The 17,593-nt window shown below is 47.5% G+C and overlaps 1 protein-coding gene across 2 annotated transcripts in view; it reads left to right on the top strand.

Moving 5' to 3' along the window:
- Positions 1-17,593, top strand: part of LOC144694544 (cartilage acidic protein 1-like) — a 286,667-nt gene that overhangs the window by 95,584 nt on the left and 173,490 nt on the right. For both annotated transcript variants that reach the window (XM_078565103.1, XM_078565102.1), the window contains exon 2: positions 2,913-3,109. In XM_078565103.1, coding sequence (XP_078421229.1) covers positions 2,913-3,109 — 197 coding nt within the window. The remainder of the gene's footprint in view (positions 1-2,912; positions 3,110-17,593) is intronic.

Raw genomic sequence — 17,593 nt, 5'->3', positions numbered from 1 at the left:
GGCTGCGTAAAAGACCTCATGACAATATTCAAAGAAGAGCAGGGCAGTTCTGTCCTGGTATCCTGGCCAATATTTATCCTCAACCAATATCACTGGAACAGATTATATGATCTCATTCTAATTACTGTTTATGGGAGCTTGCTGTACACAAATTGTTTTTTTAAAAAAAATTCATTCATGGGATGTGGGCATCGCTGGCTAGGCCAGCATTTATTGCCCATCCCCAATTGCCCTTGTTCAGAGGGCATCTTAGAGTCAAGCACATTGCTGTGGGTCTGGAGTCACATCTAGGCCAGACCAGGCAAGGTCCTTCCCTAGCCATTTTTTCTACATTACAACACCAATTGCAGGTCAATAAGCTGCGTTGGCTGTAAAGCACTTTGGGGTGTCCCGAGGTTATGGAAGATGCAATGGAGGTGCAAGTCTTTCTTTTTATTGCACCGTGGGACTGGGGAGTGAGATATGATCAATTTTAAAATTGTCCTGCAGTCAGCACTTGCAAAGACTCAGAGAGTACGACTTTGAAAAAGCAAGCTTCCAAAGGGTGAGGGCCGAACTGTGGGATGTATTGCTAAAAGCTTTCTGTTGAGAATGAATCATTTAAAACTATAAATATTGAAATATGCAATATGATAAATACCCTAATGACAATGAAATATGGATTAATTGAACAATGCCAAATTGGATAAATGGGGCAATAAAAATGGTAATAGGATGGAGTTGATATAAGAACAAAGGGGCTAGAAATAGGTAGCAGTAATCTGTCTTAGAGCAGATGCCATTGCCCCATCTAACCTATTTTTAATAATCTCCCATCAGCTTTCTTACTGCAATTCTGTAACAGTCAGCTGTGTTCCCCTTCCTAACAGTAATTCACCCACTTATGTTTTTAAACTGCACCATCATTTTCTGTTCCACCAACGCCCCCCCTCTCAATTTTTATCAAAGAATTCTAACACTTTAAGGGAAAGACTGTGTTTTTCATGGACCTTAGGAAATCCCAAAGTTCTTTACTGCCAATTAGACACTTTCTTTATGAAATGTGATCAGTCGTTGTAAAGATAACAGCCAGTCTTTTGCGCAACAACCTCCCACACCCAACAACGTGATGATGGCCTTCGTAATTATGTGTTTTCTCTTAGTGATGCTGGTTGAAGTGTAAGTGTTGGTGATTGTGTTCCTGCTTAATACAGTAACAGTTGTAACGTCTAAAGGTGCCACTTGGCACAATCTGGCTGCCCGCCTGGATGTTGCCTAATGGCTGGTCTTCATGTGCGAAGTGAATGTCATGCATGGGGAGCACCATTACAGCCGAGGCCACTCCTGCCCTCACTCAGAGAATGGCCAAAAGACACCTGCCAGGTGCCACGCCAGTAGCCAAACTGAGTGCAATGACTGAGGGAATCATTTTAGGACTCTTACTCTTCTGATGGGATTCATCAGGACATTGGTGCCATCAAACAAGATCATCTAACAAAATAAGTACAAACAAAGGTAGGAAAGCAAGCTGTGAGGAAGATACAAAGGGTCTTCAAAGGGATGCAGATAGGTTAAGTGAGTGGATAAAGATTGGCAGACGGAGTATAATGTGGGAAAATGTGAGGTTATCCATTTTGGCAGGAAGAGTAGAAAAGTAGCATATTATTAAAATGGAGAGAGACTGCAGAATTTTATGGTTCAGAGGGATCTGGGTGTCCAGGTACATGAATCACAAAAAGTCAGCATGCAGGTACAGCAAGTGATGAGGAAGGCAAATGGAATGTTGGCCTTTATTGCAAAGAGGATGGAGTATAAAAATAAAGAATCTTGCTACGACTGTGTAGGACCTTGGTGAGTCCACACCTAGAGTACTGTGTACAGTTTTGGTCTCTTTATTTAAGGAAGGACACATTTGCATTAGAAGCAGCTCAGAGAAGGCTCACTAGGCTGATTCCTAGGATGTGGGGGTTTGTCTTATGAGGAAAGGTTGAGCAGATTAGGCTTATATTCATTGGAGTTTAAAGAATGAGGTGATCTTATTGAAACATATAAGATTCTGAAGAGGATTGACAGGGTAGATAATGAGAGGACGTTTCCCCTCATGGGGGAATGTAGAACTAGGGGGCAAGTTTCAAAATAAGGGGTTCCCCCATTTAAGATGGAGATGAAGAGGAATTTCTTATCTCAGAGGGTAGCATTTAGTGTTCGGAATTCTCTCTGCCAGTGAGCAATGGAGGCTGAGTCATCGAATGTATTCAAGGCTGAGTTAGACAGGTTTTTGATTGACAAGGGAGATGAGGGTTATGAAGGACAGGTAGGAAAGTGGAGCTAAGACCTCAATCAGATCAGCCATGATCTTAGTAAATGGCAGAGCAGGCTCACAAGTCCAAATGGCCAACTCCTGCTCCTATTTCTTATCTTCTTAAGACCTTAAGAAGTGTCCCCCTTTTTAAAACAAAATCAGAAATAAAAGGAAACTTGTAAAACTACATTGTTTTGTTATTCCCCGTGTCTTACCATGCACCTCAGTCCCTTTGGTAGCCACTGGCCATGGAGGCCTCAAGCATACCTGCAGACATCACTTACCCCTTCTCCAGGCACCAAATCCCCATCCCCGGCTTCAGACAAGGCTGCAGGAGAGAAGCGCACAGCTGGCACTGACCACAAGCCCCACACAAACCACGTACAACCTGCACCTGCGGATCATCACCTTGGGTAGGTGCAGGGCCAGACCCACGATCCCTGCCCTCTGCACTCACTGAGGTTTGGCATCTTGCGCACTGCATGGCACAGTATCACAGTGGGCACTGAGACCTTGTGCGGGGGTGGGGTGGAACGAGGGGAAGGGAGTGATGGTGGTGTGGGGGATGCTCAACTTCAATTCTGTCCTGGTCATGTCCTTAATGCATTTGATGGGTTTTGTGTTTCCACAGGTACAATGGTCCAAACCTGCTGCTTAAATATGATAAAGTCAAAAAGAGGCTCCAGAACATAGCAGTTGATGAGCGCAGCTCTCCTTACTACTCTCTCCGCGATCGCCAGGGCAACGCTATAGGTGTGGCAGCCTGTGACATCGATGGTGACGGAAGAGAAGAAATATACTTCCTCAACACCAATAATGCATTTTCAGGTATATAGGGACTGAGACTTAAAAAGACCAAGGTTCATCTAGTTTGCTTTCTATCAACCTGGTAGTCTCATAATACAATAATAATGGAGTTGTTAACTAGTCATAGCAATTAATCTCTATCAATGAGTCTACAAAAGAGCCAGACATGAGGCGAGGGGAACATCGATGTGGAGAAGTTCAAAATTACATGCTCACAGTCAGCTGTTCTTTTCAAGCATTGTTAAACGGCTCATGTCATGTTTCAACTTACTCATATATACTACATCCCAAAATGTTATTTTCTGAAAGACGTTGATCTAATTTGTATTTGTATGAGTTAATTTTAATTGTTGATGATACAGTGGAAACCTCTCATTTTATCCAAGCCAAATTTCCTTGCTTTTTCATTAATTTTACACTTCTCGAAGTGAGGAATGTTACTCTGAGGGAACTGAAGACATTCCTTGTTGTCAGGTCAAGTTCAGCACACGTTAAGTGCAGAGTAAAGAAACAAATGTCTCCACACAAAACACCAACAAAGGCTGATCAACAGCTTCAGGGATGTGTCACTCAAAGGCCCTTTGAGTCTAGACCTATGGCTGGTAGGATCTTGTAACGTGTTCAAGCTGCCATCACTTGGAACAATGTGGAAAGGGTTGCAAGGATTTTTTTAAATTTTATTTCGAGAAATCAGACTGTTTTGAATTCTATTGGTGCTCTCTCTTACAATGTCCAAGTTAAATCTTCAGTTTATGTAGGACTGTCCCCCTCCTCCTCCCAGTTCACCCAGGAATCTGCTCACCCACTTTTTCTTATGGCAGTCCCTCGGGATCGAGGATGTGGTGCTTCCACTCCTGTTCGAAGGGTTCTGAGTTGGCTGACAAGTCCAGTGTGCAATCTGCAGACTCTGCCACATTGCAGGGCAGGTGGTGCTCGAAGGGTTGGGTGGAGAGTTCATTTGGAGGTTTGTGCCTCGACTTCACCTCTTCACGTTCCCGACAAAGGGTGGAATTGTCCCAGATTTGCACTAAGTGCGATAGTGTTTTACCTGCCGGCCACGATGCCGGGTTTTCACGCCCTATCGTCCCAAACCTGCCACGTTACTTCTGCATTCCCGGGATACACGGCGTTTCCATGGTGGGCGGGTTCCGATTTGCCTGCCATGCTGTCACCTCACCGCTTCATCACACCAGGCACCACATTTAAATTCCAGCCACACTCAGTGCTTCCAGCCCAGGACTGCAGGAAAGAACACATGGCTCCGAAAGGCCTTTTGGACGTTGTGGAGGCTCACTGTGATGTCCTGTACCCCCACTCTGGCTGCAGGAGGGGCAGCTACATTACCACTCCAGCTTGGTAGGCGATGGCAGTGGTGATCAGTGCCAATGCTGCACAGAAGAGGTTGGCCATCCAATGCAGATAGAGGATGAATGATCTCATCTGTGCAGCCAGAGTATGGCAACCATCTCATCACTCTAAACTCACACACACTCAGGCCCATCCCACATTCACTGGCATCTCACTCACTGCCATCTCAAGGGACATCGCCACCCATTCTCACACACATACCCTCACATCTCCATCTGGCCTCATCTCCTCTGGAGATGCCTCCTCAGCCCTCACCATCTTGAGGCCACTTGCACAGATCAACATGTGTCCTCCACACACATCCTGGGATACCCTCCTTCCCCAGTACAGCTCTCGCCCTGCAGCCTCTTCCCTTGCCTGAGGCCACTTCTCCCCCTTCCCCAAGCGAGCCCTAGCCCTGCAGCTATTGAAAAGCCACCCCAACTTTATGGCTGGTCTGGTAGGTAGAGACCTGCCCGTGAGCCTCCCTAAAAGTGATGTGGTTCTGCCTGTGAAGCCTGGCGCTGATGACTGCGAATGCTGCCCGAAGCAAGGTAGGGAAACAAACCTCAAAGTCCCGAGTGAAGTGCAGCTCACTAGGTGCATGTCCCTTATCTGCTGTTGTGAAACACATCAGCGTGTTTTCCCACCATTGTGGACGGATAATCTAGTGGGGGGAGGGAACGATTCTGGCGGGTGGTCTAATAATGATATGCTGATGTATTACAATGAGTTTCCCGACGTCTGATGGTGGGGAACCAGGCCCACCATCAACGGACTGAGCGGGCGATCGCGAACTGGTTTCACGGCGTCGTGAAACTGATCATGCCATATTGCCCGCTCACGCCACTGAACTCACCCAACGCCAGCTGGCACAGAAAATCCCGGCCTTAGTTTCTCGATGTGTTCGGTACCTTCCCGAATGAGCCTTCTCCATTTTGGTCGGCCACAAGCCAGGGTCTCCCTTGAGTGGGCGGGGATGTTTGACCTCTTCAGGGACGCTTCGAGGACATCCCTAAAGCGTCTCCGCTGTCCTCCCAGGAGTCTCCTGCCGTGACTGAGTTCCGAGTAGAGCAGTTGCTTCAGGAGTTTGGTGTCAGGGATAGAACGACATGTCCTGTCCAGCAGAGCAGGTTTTGAGTGATTAGCGCCTCGATGCTGGACAAGTTGGCTTGGGAGAGGATTTTGCGGTTGGATCGCTTTTCTTGCCAGTGGATTTCGAGGAGCTTGCGAAGGCACTGCTGGTGATACTTCTCCAAAGCTTTGAGCTGCCTGCTGTAGGTAATTCTATCTTCCCCCTCCCTCCCCAGATTCACACTGCCCCCAGGCATTGCAACTTCGAGCTCCTGCCCTCAGTCCTGTTTTTACATCTTCTTGTTGGGAGGCACAGGACTGAAGAGAGATTAACAAGACTGACTAACGCGGGCACTAAGGGGGGATGTTGGGTGATCAGCAGTTTAGTAGGAATATGGCTGGGGGAACAGGAGGTGGCTGTTATGGACAAGATGACCTCACAGAGGGCAGGAGGGGAGATAGGAGAGAAACGAGCTAGGGCAAGGTGAATTTTAAAGGAAGCTTGACCCAGCGGGCTATTAGAAGGGGGGGGAGTGGGGAGGGGAGTGAGGCAGAGAGGGCTGATTGGATGGTTTTGAGCTTGGTAACAAAGAAGTTCCTAAGCTCCCCGAACCTATAGTTGGAGGTGAGCTTGGAGGGGGCAGGGGAGAGGGGTTTAAGAAGACAATTTGCAGTGGAGGAAAGAAGTTGGGGGCTTTCTTTGCAATCCAGGACGATCCTGGGTTAGTGAGTGGTTTTAGAAGAGGAGAGCAGGACCTGATAGTGTTTTAAAAGGTCCAGCCATGTCCAGCAGTGAATGGGTAAATCAGTTGTCCGTCATATTATTTCAAGTTTGCGTCTCTATCAGACTCCAGGGAGCAGAGATTAGGGCCATACCAGGAGGATTGACCAGGGTGAGAGAGAATCAAGGTTTACTGGGGACTGTCTCTCCACCACCGACACACAGTAGCAGCAGTGTGCACCATCTACAAGATGCGCTGCAGCAACTCAACCAGGCTCCTTCCAAACATCTTCTAAAAACCCCGAACTTTACCACTTAGAAAGACAAGGGCAGCAGACACATGGGAACACCACCACCTGGAAGTTCCCCTCCAAGTCACTCACCATCCCGACTTGGAAATATATCGCCGTTCCTTCACTGTCACTGGGTCAAAATCCTGGAGTTCCCTCCCTAACAGCACTGTGGGTGTACCTACAACACATGGACTGCAGCGGTTCAAGAAGCCAGCTCACCCACCACCTTCTCAAGGGCAACTAGGGATGGGCAATAAATGCTGGCCCAGCCAGCGACACCCACATCCTGTGAATGAATAAGAAAAAGGGCATCAAAGGTGGAGGTGAGTGTGTGGTTGAGCAAATCAGTAGCTGCAGAAATGTAGCAAAATAAGGGATTACGGCTAGACAGTAGAGATTTTGAAAGTGCAGTTGTAAGTGAACGGTGGAATGGATTATTCTAAGGGTGGATGCAGACAGAGGCAGCGCAGCCATCCTCAAAACTCCAGCCACATTCCTCCAACAGTGTGTCTCAGCACCAGCTGTGCAAGAACTCCTCCTAGTACTGCATCTTTACCTCAAACCATTCACCCTGTGACTTCCATTAGTACTTAATTAGTCAGCAGTTTTGTGCTGAAGGGCCATTTTATGTCTTGGGTAAGTGAGTCCGTTGACCAACCGAACTCTACCTGCAAACCTCCCTATGTTCTCTTCAGTTGCTGCTTGCAGTCAATAACGGGGAGAGACTGATGTAAGAATAAACAGTGATGGTTTATTGAGACATAGGGCAGGGCACCAGGTCATAGGTGCTCACTCGGAAACCTCCAGAGCTAGACTTACAGTTCCCAGTTGCCCGCGCTGCACAGTGATTCGTCAGTGCTGTCACGTGATCAGTGCATTTGCATTCTCTTAAAGGGACAGGTACCTCACTTTACCACAGGCCACAAGCTTTAAGCTGCCAGAAGTTATTTCTGAGGGATCTCTTGTCAGGGGTGGGGGGAAGAGGATGAATAAAGGGAGGGAGTGAGACAAAGAGAGGGAGCAAGCAAGAAGAAAAAAAGTTAGGAGAGATAGAGGGAGAGAGGGAGCGAGCGAGAGAAGAAGTATTTATGGTGTTATAGGTAGTGCCATCATACTCAGAAATAAAAATACATACAGTAAAATGCTTGCAAGCTCTTGGCACAGTACAGAGTTGTGGGATTGCACAGACTGCAAGGAACTGTTGAGCAGCTGCGGTGATATCACAGAGCTCACGAGAAGGAATAATAGATTCTTTCAGCTCAGCTTACCTGAAGTTGATAAGGTGGGTTTCTATTACTCAACTAAATCTTAATGATAAATTTGAAAAAGTCAACATTTCAGCCAGAGGTAGAGATAACAGCAGGTTATTTAAACCACCAGGGAAAGCTAGTTGTTTCCACATGGCCTCCAGTAGAGGCACATAACACGCGTGACCTGTACTGTACAAGGGTGGGGCTTACAACAGTGCCCTTCACCTTGTGTAGGTAAGGACAAGACAAGTTGAAAGGGGCTGAATGCTGCTTAACCCGACATCAGTGCAAACACAACAGCAACTTGCATTTACGTAGCACCTTTAACACAGTAAAACTTCCCAAGGCTCTTCACAGGAACATTGTCAAACAAAGTTTGACATCAAACTACGCAAGGACAGATGCCTAAAAACTTGGTCAAAGAGGTAGGTTTCAGGGGGAGTCTTAATGAAGGAGAGAATGGTGGAGAGGGTTAGGGAGGGAGCTTTGGCTTCAGGTTGCTGAGGCAACGGCTACTATTGGTGGAGCGATTGAAATCGACAACACGTAGGGGTCCAGAATCGGAGGAACACAGAGAGATCTTGAGGGTTGCCGGATCGTGCACAGGTCGGGGGGGAGAAAGCAAGGCCATGGAGTTGTAACTTAATGAGAGGAGAGAGAAAGAGAAAGGGAAAGAGAGAAAGAGAGAGAGAGGGGGGAGAGAGAGAAAAATGGAGAGAGAAAAGCAAAAAGAAGGGGGGGAAGGTCTGGCTGCGGAAAGATTGAATGAGCGAGGCAGGTGAAGGAAAGCACTGAGGAGCTAGACACTGAAAAAAGAGAGCTGGAGAAAGGCCAGAGAGTTACAAGACATTCTGTCTAGGAAAAGATAATTCTATTGCAGCCAGAGTCTGAGGCAGAGGACATTTGAGAGCTGTAGGAGGATTGTTGCTGCAGCCTCTGAACATCGAGACAACTTGGTGCCAATAACAATTAGGAGCTTTTGACTTCTATTAGCCATTGTTGTCCAGCAAGAATATTCCCTTTCCCATTAATTCACTTCCTATAGGTGATGTTTAGCAGAGTAAGGGATGTTTGTCTGATGACTATGTAGCAGAGTATTTTATGTGGTTGTCATGTGGTGAGTGAATTAATTGATTCACTTTGGCCAGAGACTCGCTACAAGCACTTTACAACAATTTGGAAATATTATGCGAAACAGTATTAATCTGACGACTTTTCCTTTCCTGTCCTGCCCATTAAGTATTCAGCGTTGAACTAATAATTGGTGAGCTGATTTGGAGGAATGGCAGAGAGAGAGAGAGAGAGGGAAGAATATGATAAATTATAATTGGCAGATGTGGTCCCCAATCTAGGAGTTGACAGCACAAAGGCACTGGATTGAGAAGAGCAGATAGACATATTCATTCATAGAAGGAACTGGTTTGGAGTGGGTATCGAGTTCAATCATGTGAGAGAGCTTCCTCATTAACAGGGATATGGTAGTTGTTTTCATCAGCCATCTTCCCATTTCTTGGCCTAAAAAATGGACACCTGGCAAGTTGCACAAAGGGGGAGGGGAAACCCAGCCATCCAGTTAACATCCCAGGCTGATCTTGGAGCAATTTTCAGGTGTGTGAGCAGCCCACCCGCCTGAAACAGGCTTCCCAAATAAACAAATTGGGATGTTACACTGGTGGTAAATTTCAGGTACAGGTTTGTAGAGTGTGGTACGTTCCTATTTATGCCAGGCTTTGACTGGCCTGACCAGTGACCTTTGTTGACCACTGCAACATTAGTTCCCAGTCGAGCAAAGCCTTGCTTTTGAACTTCTAACCCTTTGTTTTCAGGAAACCCCCCCCTCCAGCTCTATAACCCTGCGGGAACACAGCGCTCCTCCAATCCTGACCTCCTGTAAATAGCCAAATTTAATCACTCACCATTGGCAGTTATGCCTTCAGCTGTCAAGACCCTAGGCTCTGGAATTCTCTTCCTAAACCTCTCCGTCCCGATCCACTCTCACTTCCTTTAAGGTGCTCTCTTTGACCGAGATTTTGGTCACCTGTCCTAATGGCTTAGATCCTGGAGACCGGATGTACCCCCAAGATGTGGGTCGGGACCCTGGAAAAGCCCCAATGCAAAGACTCCATGGAAATTTCCCGGGAAGTTTAACCTGCTTCCCGGGACTCTGAAAAGGTCTCTGATTCTGAGTTCGAGTCGGAGACTTTGGACACTTCCAGTGTACTTACCTAGACAGTTAGACAGGAAATGTTAGACAGAAAAATCCTAGTCTGATTCCTGGGTAATTATACTCCCCTCAGCCCCTGACTACCACCCCTGACACCCCCAACTCCGCTCCTGACCCCCACCCCCCCAATTTCCCCCCCAACCCAACCTGACTGGCTCCTACCGCACAAGCCCCCACCCCTGACCCCCAGGCTCGCTCCCCCGACCTGACCTGACTCGCCTCCGACCTGACAAACCCTCCCGATCTGACCTGAGTACTCCCTGACCCGCCTACCCACTCGTGCCCACTTCACCCGCCTGCCACCCTTCCCCACCACCTGCTACCCTACCCAGCTACCCACTTAACCTCACTCACCCCACGCACTGACACACCCACACATTCACCCATTCACTAACACGCTGAAAAGCTGGTTAAATGTTCCAAAGCCTTTTCACCGCGTTAGTGAACGCTCACCAGAATATGGCAGCCGGTTCCGTTTAAAAAAAAGGGGGTGTGGTTTGTCTTCCGCCTGACAGTCCAGCGCTACGAGGAAGCGGTTCGAAGGAAGACCGCTCCGCGTTTTTGAAGAAGCCGGGATTGGAAGACCCGGCCAGAAACGCAGAGTTCCATCGTGGAATGACGGGAAAAACGGGAGCAGAGCGGCAATCCGATAGCGATCGCCGCTACTCGGAGGATTCGGGCCAGGATCTCCTCCTGCGGTTGAGTGTTGAAATTTTTTTGGATTACACCCCTGTGAAGTATCTTGGGACATTTTGCTTATATTGAAAGTATTGCTGAAAAAGGAGACAGGTTGGAGCTTTTCGTCTTGCACTCACCAGGACACTTCGCAAGAATACCAATATCAGGGGAAAACAACAATTTACACCGAATGTGAAGAGAGTGCTGATTGGTTGGCAGGCGGACTCTGATTGGTAGAGGCGTTTCCGTGGAGGATGCGCCAGTGACGGTGACTGACAGTTAACTGCCAGCCATTGTTTGAAATTTAAACCAGGCAGCTTGACCTGATTGGTCAAGGCATTGCCCTGAGGAATGAGTCAGTGAATGGCTGTCACTTATTTTGTTTAGCTGAAACAGGCACAATGTGTGTACATGTTCTTTCTGCCCACAAAGAACAAAGGGCCCTACTCAAGTTCTTTACTACCAAACGACTATTTATATTGAAGGTGCTATTTAAATACAAGTTGTTATTATTATGGAGCCTGCAAGAAAAAAACAGGTCAAGAAATTTTTAATTTTTGTCTAGCAGGCCCACAGGGTGGTGGCATGGGGAAAGTGCTCATCCTGGACTTACAAATAAAAAAATTCTCAGTTTCTTCAGGCCCTGGGACTTTTTTTGTTAATTTGCATCTCATTACTGCCCCGGTTCTGCCCAAGATTCTGGCTGTAACAAAATGAAAAATGGCCTGTTCCATGAACCAAGCAGGTGAATTGAAATGAAACAGGTTCAAGCGCCAGAGATAAATGATAGCAACAGAAAGTCTATACTTACCAGTAGGATATCCGTCGGGGATTGCAAACTACAAACCAATGAGGTGATTTCTCAGCAACGAATACCGGAGAATTATTGGAAGTTACCCTATTTGGATGACTTCTTTTGGAACCTACCATTTGAGTTTCTTGTCATGTGATCTTTATGCCAGTATGCTATTTCAGCAGTAGTTGGTGGTCTTCCTCCACACGCAAAACATTCATACAATTTTGCATGGCTATAAGCATCATACCTTATCAGATAAATAACATGACTATATTTTTTATTCATTGTTGCTTAGGCCAGTATTTATTGCCCATCCCCAAGTGCCCTTGAGAAGGTGGTGGTGAGCTGCAGTCTTGAACCACTGCAATCCACATGATGTAGGTACACCCACAATGTTTATACGGAGGGAGTTCCAGGATTTTAGCTCAACAAAAGTAAAGGAGCGGCGATATAGTCCCAAGTCAGGATGGTGTGTGGCTCGGAGGGGGACTTCCAAGTGATGGTGTTCCCATGTGTCTGCTGCCCTTCTCCTTCCAGGTGGTAGAGGTCATGAGTTTGGAAGGTGCGCTGTCTAAGAAGCCTTGGTGAGTTAGTGCAGTGCATCTTGTAGATGGTACACACTGCTGCCATTGTTCGTAGGTGGTGGAGGGAGTGAATGCTTGTGGATGGGGTGCCAATTAAACAAGCTGCTTTATCCTGGATGGTGTCAAGCTTCTTGACTGTTGTGGGGGCTGCACTTATCCAGGCAAGTGGAGAGTATTCCAGCACACTCCTGACTTGTGCCTTGATGGTGGACAGACTTTTGGGAGTCAAGAGGTGAGTTACACACCACAGAATTCCCTAGCCTCTGACTTGCTCTTGTAGCCACATTGTTTATATGGCTAGTCCAGTTTTTGGCCAATGGTAACCCCCAGGAAGTTGCTAGTGGGGGAATCAGCGATGGTAATGTCATTGAATATCAAGTGGTGATGGTTAGACTCTCTCTTGTTGGAGATGGTCATTGTCTGACACTTGTGTGGCATGAATGTTTCTTGCCACTTATCATCCAAGCTTGAATGTTGTCCTGGTCTTGCTGCATATGGACATGGACTGCTTCAGTATGTGAGGATTCGCGAATGGTGCTGAACATTGTGCAATCATCAGCGACCATCCCCACTTCTGACCTTATAATGGAGGGAAGGTCATTGATGAAGCAGCTGAAAATGATTGGGCCGAGGACACTACCCTGAGGAACTCCTGCAGTGATGTCCTGGAACTGAGATGATTGACCTCCAATGATCACAACCACCTTCCTTGGAAAGTTTACCCCCTGATTCCCTTTGAATTAATTTATGCTCGGGCTCCTTGATGCCACACTCAGTCAAATGCTGCCTTAATGTCAAGGGCAGTCACTCTCACCTCACCTCTGGAGTTCAACTCTTTTGTCCGTGTTTGAACCAAGGCTGTAATGAGGTCAGGAGCTGAAAGGCCCTGGCGGAACCCAAACTGAGCGCAAAGTGCCGCTTGATAGCACTGTTGATGACCCCTTCCATCACTTTACTGATGATCGAGAGTAGACTGATGGGGTGGTAATTGGCCGGGTTGCATTTGTCCTGCTTTTTGTGTACAGGACATGCCTGGGCAATTTTCCACATAGCTGGGTAGATGCCAGTGTTGTAGCTGTACTGGAACAGCTTGGCTAGCGGCGCAGCATGTTCTGGAGCACAATCTTCAGTACTATTGCCGGAATATTGTCAGGGTCCATAGCCTTTGCAGTATCCAGTGCCTTCAGCTGTTTCTTGATATCACATGGAGTGAATCGAATTGGCTGAAGACTGGCATCTGTGATGCTAGGGACCTCTGGAGGAGGCCAAGATGAATCATCCCCTCGGCATTTCAGTCTGAAGATGATTGCAAATGCTTCAGCCTTATCTTTTGCACTGATGTGCTGGGCTCCCCCATCATTGAGGATGTGGATATTTGGAGACTCCTCCTCCAGTGAGTTGTTTAATTGCCCACCACCATTTAAGACTGGATGTGGACGGACTGCAGAGCTTAGATCTCATCCGTTGGCTGTGGGATTGCTTAGCTCAATCTAACACTTGCTGCTTCTGCTGTTTGGCACGCAAGCAGTCCTGTGTTGCTGCTTCACCAGGTTGACACTTCATTTTTAGGTATGCCTGGTGCTGCTCCCAGCATGCCCTCCTGCACTCTTCATTGAACCAGGGCTGATCCCCCAACTTGATGGTAATGGTAGAGTGGGGTATATGCCAGGCCATGCAGATTGTGATTGAATACATTTCTGCTGCTGCTGCTGACCCACAGCACCTCATGGATGCCCAGTTTTGAGTTGCTAGATCTGTTTGAAATCTACCCCATTTAGCAAGTGGTGTGGTGCCACCCAGCACGATATGCATTAGAGCAGGGCCTGCCCAACCTTCTCGTGCGAGGGGCTGCATTTCAATTCTTTTCTTGCTCAAGGGGCCGATGAGAAAATTTCGGTGAGATGAGGTGTGGTGCAACATTAAACATGAATGTCAATAAAATGCTGAGGTGTGTTGAAAAGAAACAGCTTGCTGAACAAAACTAAAGCAATGTCAGAGCAATAAATTGATAATTTTTAAAAAATTAGTAATTTGTAAAGATGACCATTTGAGTGTGAGAGGGTCAAATGGTGTCTGTCCAGCTCACTCCCAGTCTCGGGGTTCTTACCCACCCTCACCCACACCCACACCCACTGTGCGAGGTGCTGCGAGTGTGTTGGTGTGTCAGGGTGAGAGTGAGTGCGAACTCTGAGACTGGGAATGAGCCAGATACATCCACACTCACTCTCTCACTCACACTCGCTCCCTCACACACACTCACTCCCTCACACACACACTCGCTCCCTCACACACACACACTCGCTCCCTCACACACACACGTGCTTACTCTCACACACACACACACACACAGTTACCCACACACGTGCTTACTCACACACACACAGTTACCCACATACGTGCTTACTCACACACACACAGTTACACACACACGTGCTTACTCACACACACGCACTTATTCACACACACACGCGCTTATTCACACACACACTCGCTCCCTCACACACACACTCGCTCCCTCACACACACTCGCTCCCTCACACACACACTCGCTCCCTCACACACACGCAGTTACTCACATACGCGCTTACACATACACATAGTTATTCACACACACGCAGTTACTCACACGCGCGCTAACTCACACACATACGCGTTTGCTCACATACGCGCGCTTACGCAAACGCTTACTCACACACACACGTAGTTACTTACACACGCGCTTACTCACACACACTCAGTTACTCACACACGTTCGCTCACACACGTTCACTCACACACACACACACTCACCCGACCTGCAGCCACTTTTCGCTCTACCACCAACAGCCACTCTTTAACCCCCCACCATCAGCAGTTACTCTCTCCCCCCGCTCAGCAGCCCCTCTGTCTCTTCCCCGCTCCCCGAAAACCTCCCTCCCTCCCTAGCAGACCCATTGCTGAGCATCACACCGTTTTGTCAGGCCTCAGTCCGAAAGAAGCTGCTTCTCCAATCAGAGACTGGTTCTCTCCCACCCTTGCTTCTGATAGGGTCGCTACTGACCCTGTCAGCAGCAAACATGGGAGGGAAACAGCCTGTGATTGGAGGAGCAGAAGCTCGCAGAATCTTCACATTTACTTACCGGCATTTTAAACATAGAGTCTCAGAGTCAGGTAGAAAGGCCTGGCAAACCTCAAAGTGGCCCCCCGGCCTCAGCGTGGCCCCCGGGTCTCAGGTTGCATTAGAGGAACACAGGTGATTGCGTGTCATTTTAATCTGTCCCAATTTTTATTTTCACTGCAGCCACAGCGTCAGGTTAAGGCTATTTTAAGAGGTAGTCAAGATTTCCGGTAGGAATTATTGCGAGTTTGGAGACAAAAGAGTAGATTTTGACATTGTGCATCGGCGGCTATTAACACGCTAACACTTGTTTTACACAATCACGCAAAGTTAAAATCTATCTCATTATCTTGAAACTATAGTTCTACACAAATCCTTTGAAGTCTCTTAAAATGCGTTCGTCTGACACCTTACTATTCCCCCAGAGAAATCTAATCGACCTAATCATTAGCCTTGATCACCATTCTTTCAATTCAGTGATATTAATATTGACACCTGTCTTGTTAAACTATTATCCTTATTACATTGTGAGACCTCGCAATGCCTTGCCTTCCTATGGCCAATCAGAAAGCGACTCGACTGTTCATTAACCAATTGGATAACCCTTCACTGTCAGCCAAACAAACTTTTCCTCCATGTCGAACATTCCTGTAATGAAAGAGACAAGATTGTTCAAGGAAATTCTTTTTTAAATGACCATTTCTCAAAGCCACAATGATCTCTTTCTCCTTGGGCTGCGCAAAGTGGTTACCTGGAGATTAATCTTCAATTCCTGAAGACTCCAAATTAATCCTGGAGAGTTGGCAACCCACCAGCAAGCGGTGATTTTGTGCCTATGATTCTCATTGAGTCTTAGCTTTATGTAATCTGTAATGTTGCCAAATAAATGTAGATTAGTTCTTATCTTTCGAAATAGATTAGTTTGAAAACAGAAAATACTGCGACTATTTCATGTCCAAACCTCTCCAAAACAACCTGGCCTTGAATTTGCTCAGGTTCTCTCCTAAACTGTACCGTCTACAAGATGCTCTGCAGCCAACAATCCTTCGACAGCACCTTCCAAATCCGTGACCTCTACCATCTAGAAGGGCGAGGGCAGCAGACACATGGGAACACCACCACCCGGAAGTTCCCCTCCAAGCCACTCACCATCCTGACTTGGAAATATATCGTCGTTCCTTCACTGTCGCTGGGTCAAAATCCTGGAACTCCCTCCCTAACAGCACTGTGGGTGTACCTACACCACATGGACTGCAGCGGTTCAAGAAGGTAGCTCACCACCACCTTCTGAAGGGCAATTAGGGGCGGGTAATAAATGCTGACTTAGCCAGCGGCGCCCACATCCCATGCACAAAGGAAAAAAAATGCCTTACCATAACTCCACCAACAATCTGGAAACTCCATCGTGACCCAGACGCATTAGGCGCTGGTCTTACACCGACATTTCTAGAGGCATTGGCAGCCCCCAGTCAAAGTCTGTGATGGAGAGGGACATTATTTGTGTTACCAACTCTCCTGGATTGCCCAGGAGTCTCCAGAGATCTTCAGGACACTGCTGTGAGGAACACAGGAGAAGGATCATGTGGGGTGGGTGGGGGGTGTCGGGAAGGTGGAGGGGGTGGGGGTTCTGGGGTGGTGGTTGGCATTGAGAAAACGATGGGAAAAAGGCCATTTGATTGAAAGCCAAGCATCGCCCAATCAAGCAACAAAGGGTTCATTCACTTTCCAGTTGGTCAGTGAATTGTAGCAGAAAAGGATGGACATGTCGGGTGACCAATGGTGAAAGTTTGGGGGCGGAGATATTACTGACTAAAGCTAGCAATTCCAGACCTGGCAGGGTACGGAGACTCTGAATCTGGGAGTTTCTGCTTCCTCAAGGAATCGGCATTTAATGGGACACAGTCTAAAATTGACAGCTGCAAGGCTGAGTGAGGAAAGGTGTTCCAGCCTCCAAAAAGGCCCAGCACGACACTTCAGGCTGGGATTGGGGCCTGGATCTCTAAAGCTGACTGGGAAATATATTTATTATGCTCCCCTAGTCCCCCATCCCTGTCTCTGTCCTGATGTAAAGCACCCAGATTCTTCTTTGAGAGCAGATGAAGCGAGACAACAGCCATTGCCAGGGGACCATCTTATGCCACCATCCCCTGGGATTGGCAGGCAGGGAGCGCTCCAGCAGAATCCTCCTTCTAATATAGGATCATCGAAATTTACAGCACAGAACGAGGCCATTCAACCCATCGTGTCCATGCTGGCCGACAAGTAGCCACCCAGCCCGATCCCACTTTCCAGCTATTGGCCCATAGCCTTAGGCTACAGCACGTCAAGAGCACACCCAAGTGTTCTTTTTTATGAGGGCTTCTGCCTCTACCACCCTTTCAGGCAGTGAGTTCCAGATCCCCACCATCCTCTGGGTGAAAAAGTTTCCCCTCGAATTCTGT

This window comes from Cetorhinus maximus, chromosome 20 (genome assembly GCF_964194155.1).
Source record: "Cetorhinus maximus chromosome 20, sCetMax3.hap1.1, whole genome shotgun sequence".
Taxonomy (NCBI): Eukaryota; Metazoa; Chordata; class Chondrichthyes; order Lamniformes; family Cetorhinidae; genus Cetorhinus; species Cetorhinus maximus.
This window is presented reverse-complemented; position numbering and strand designations above follow the sequence as displayed.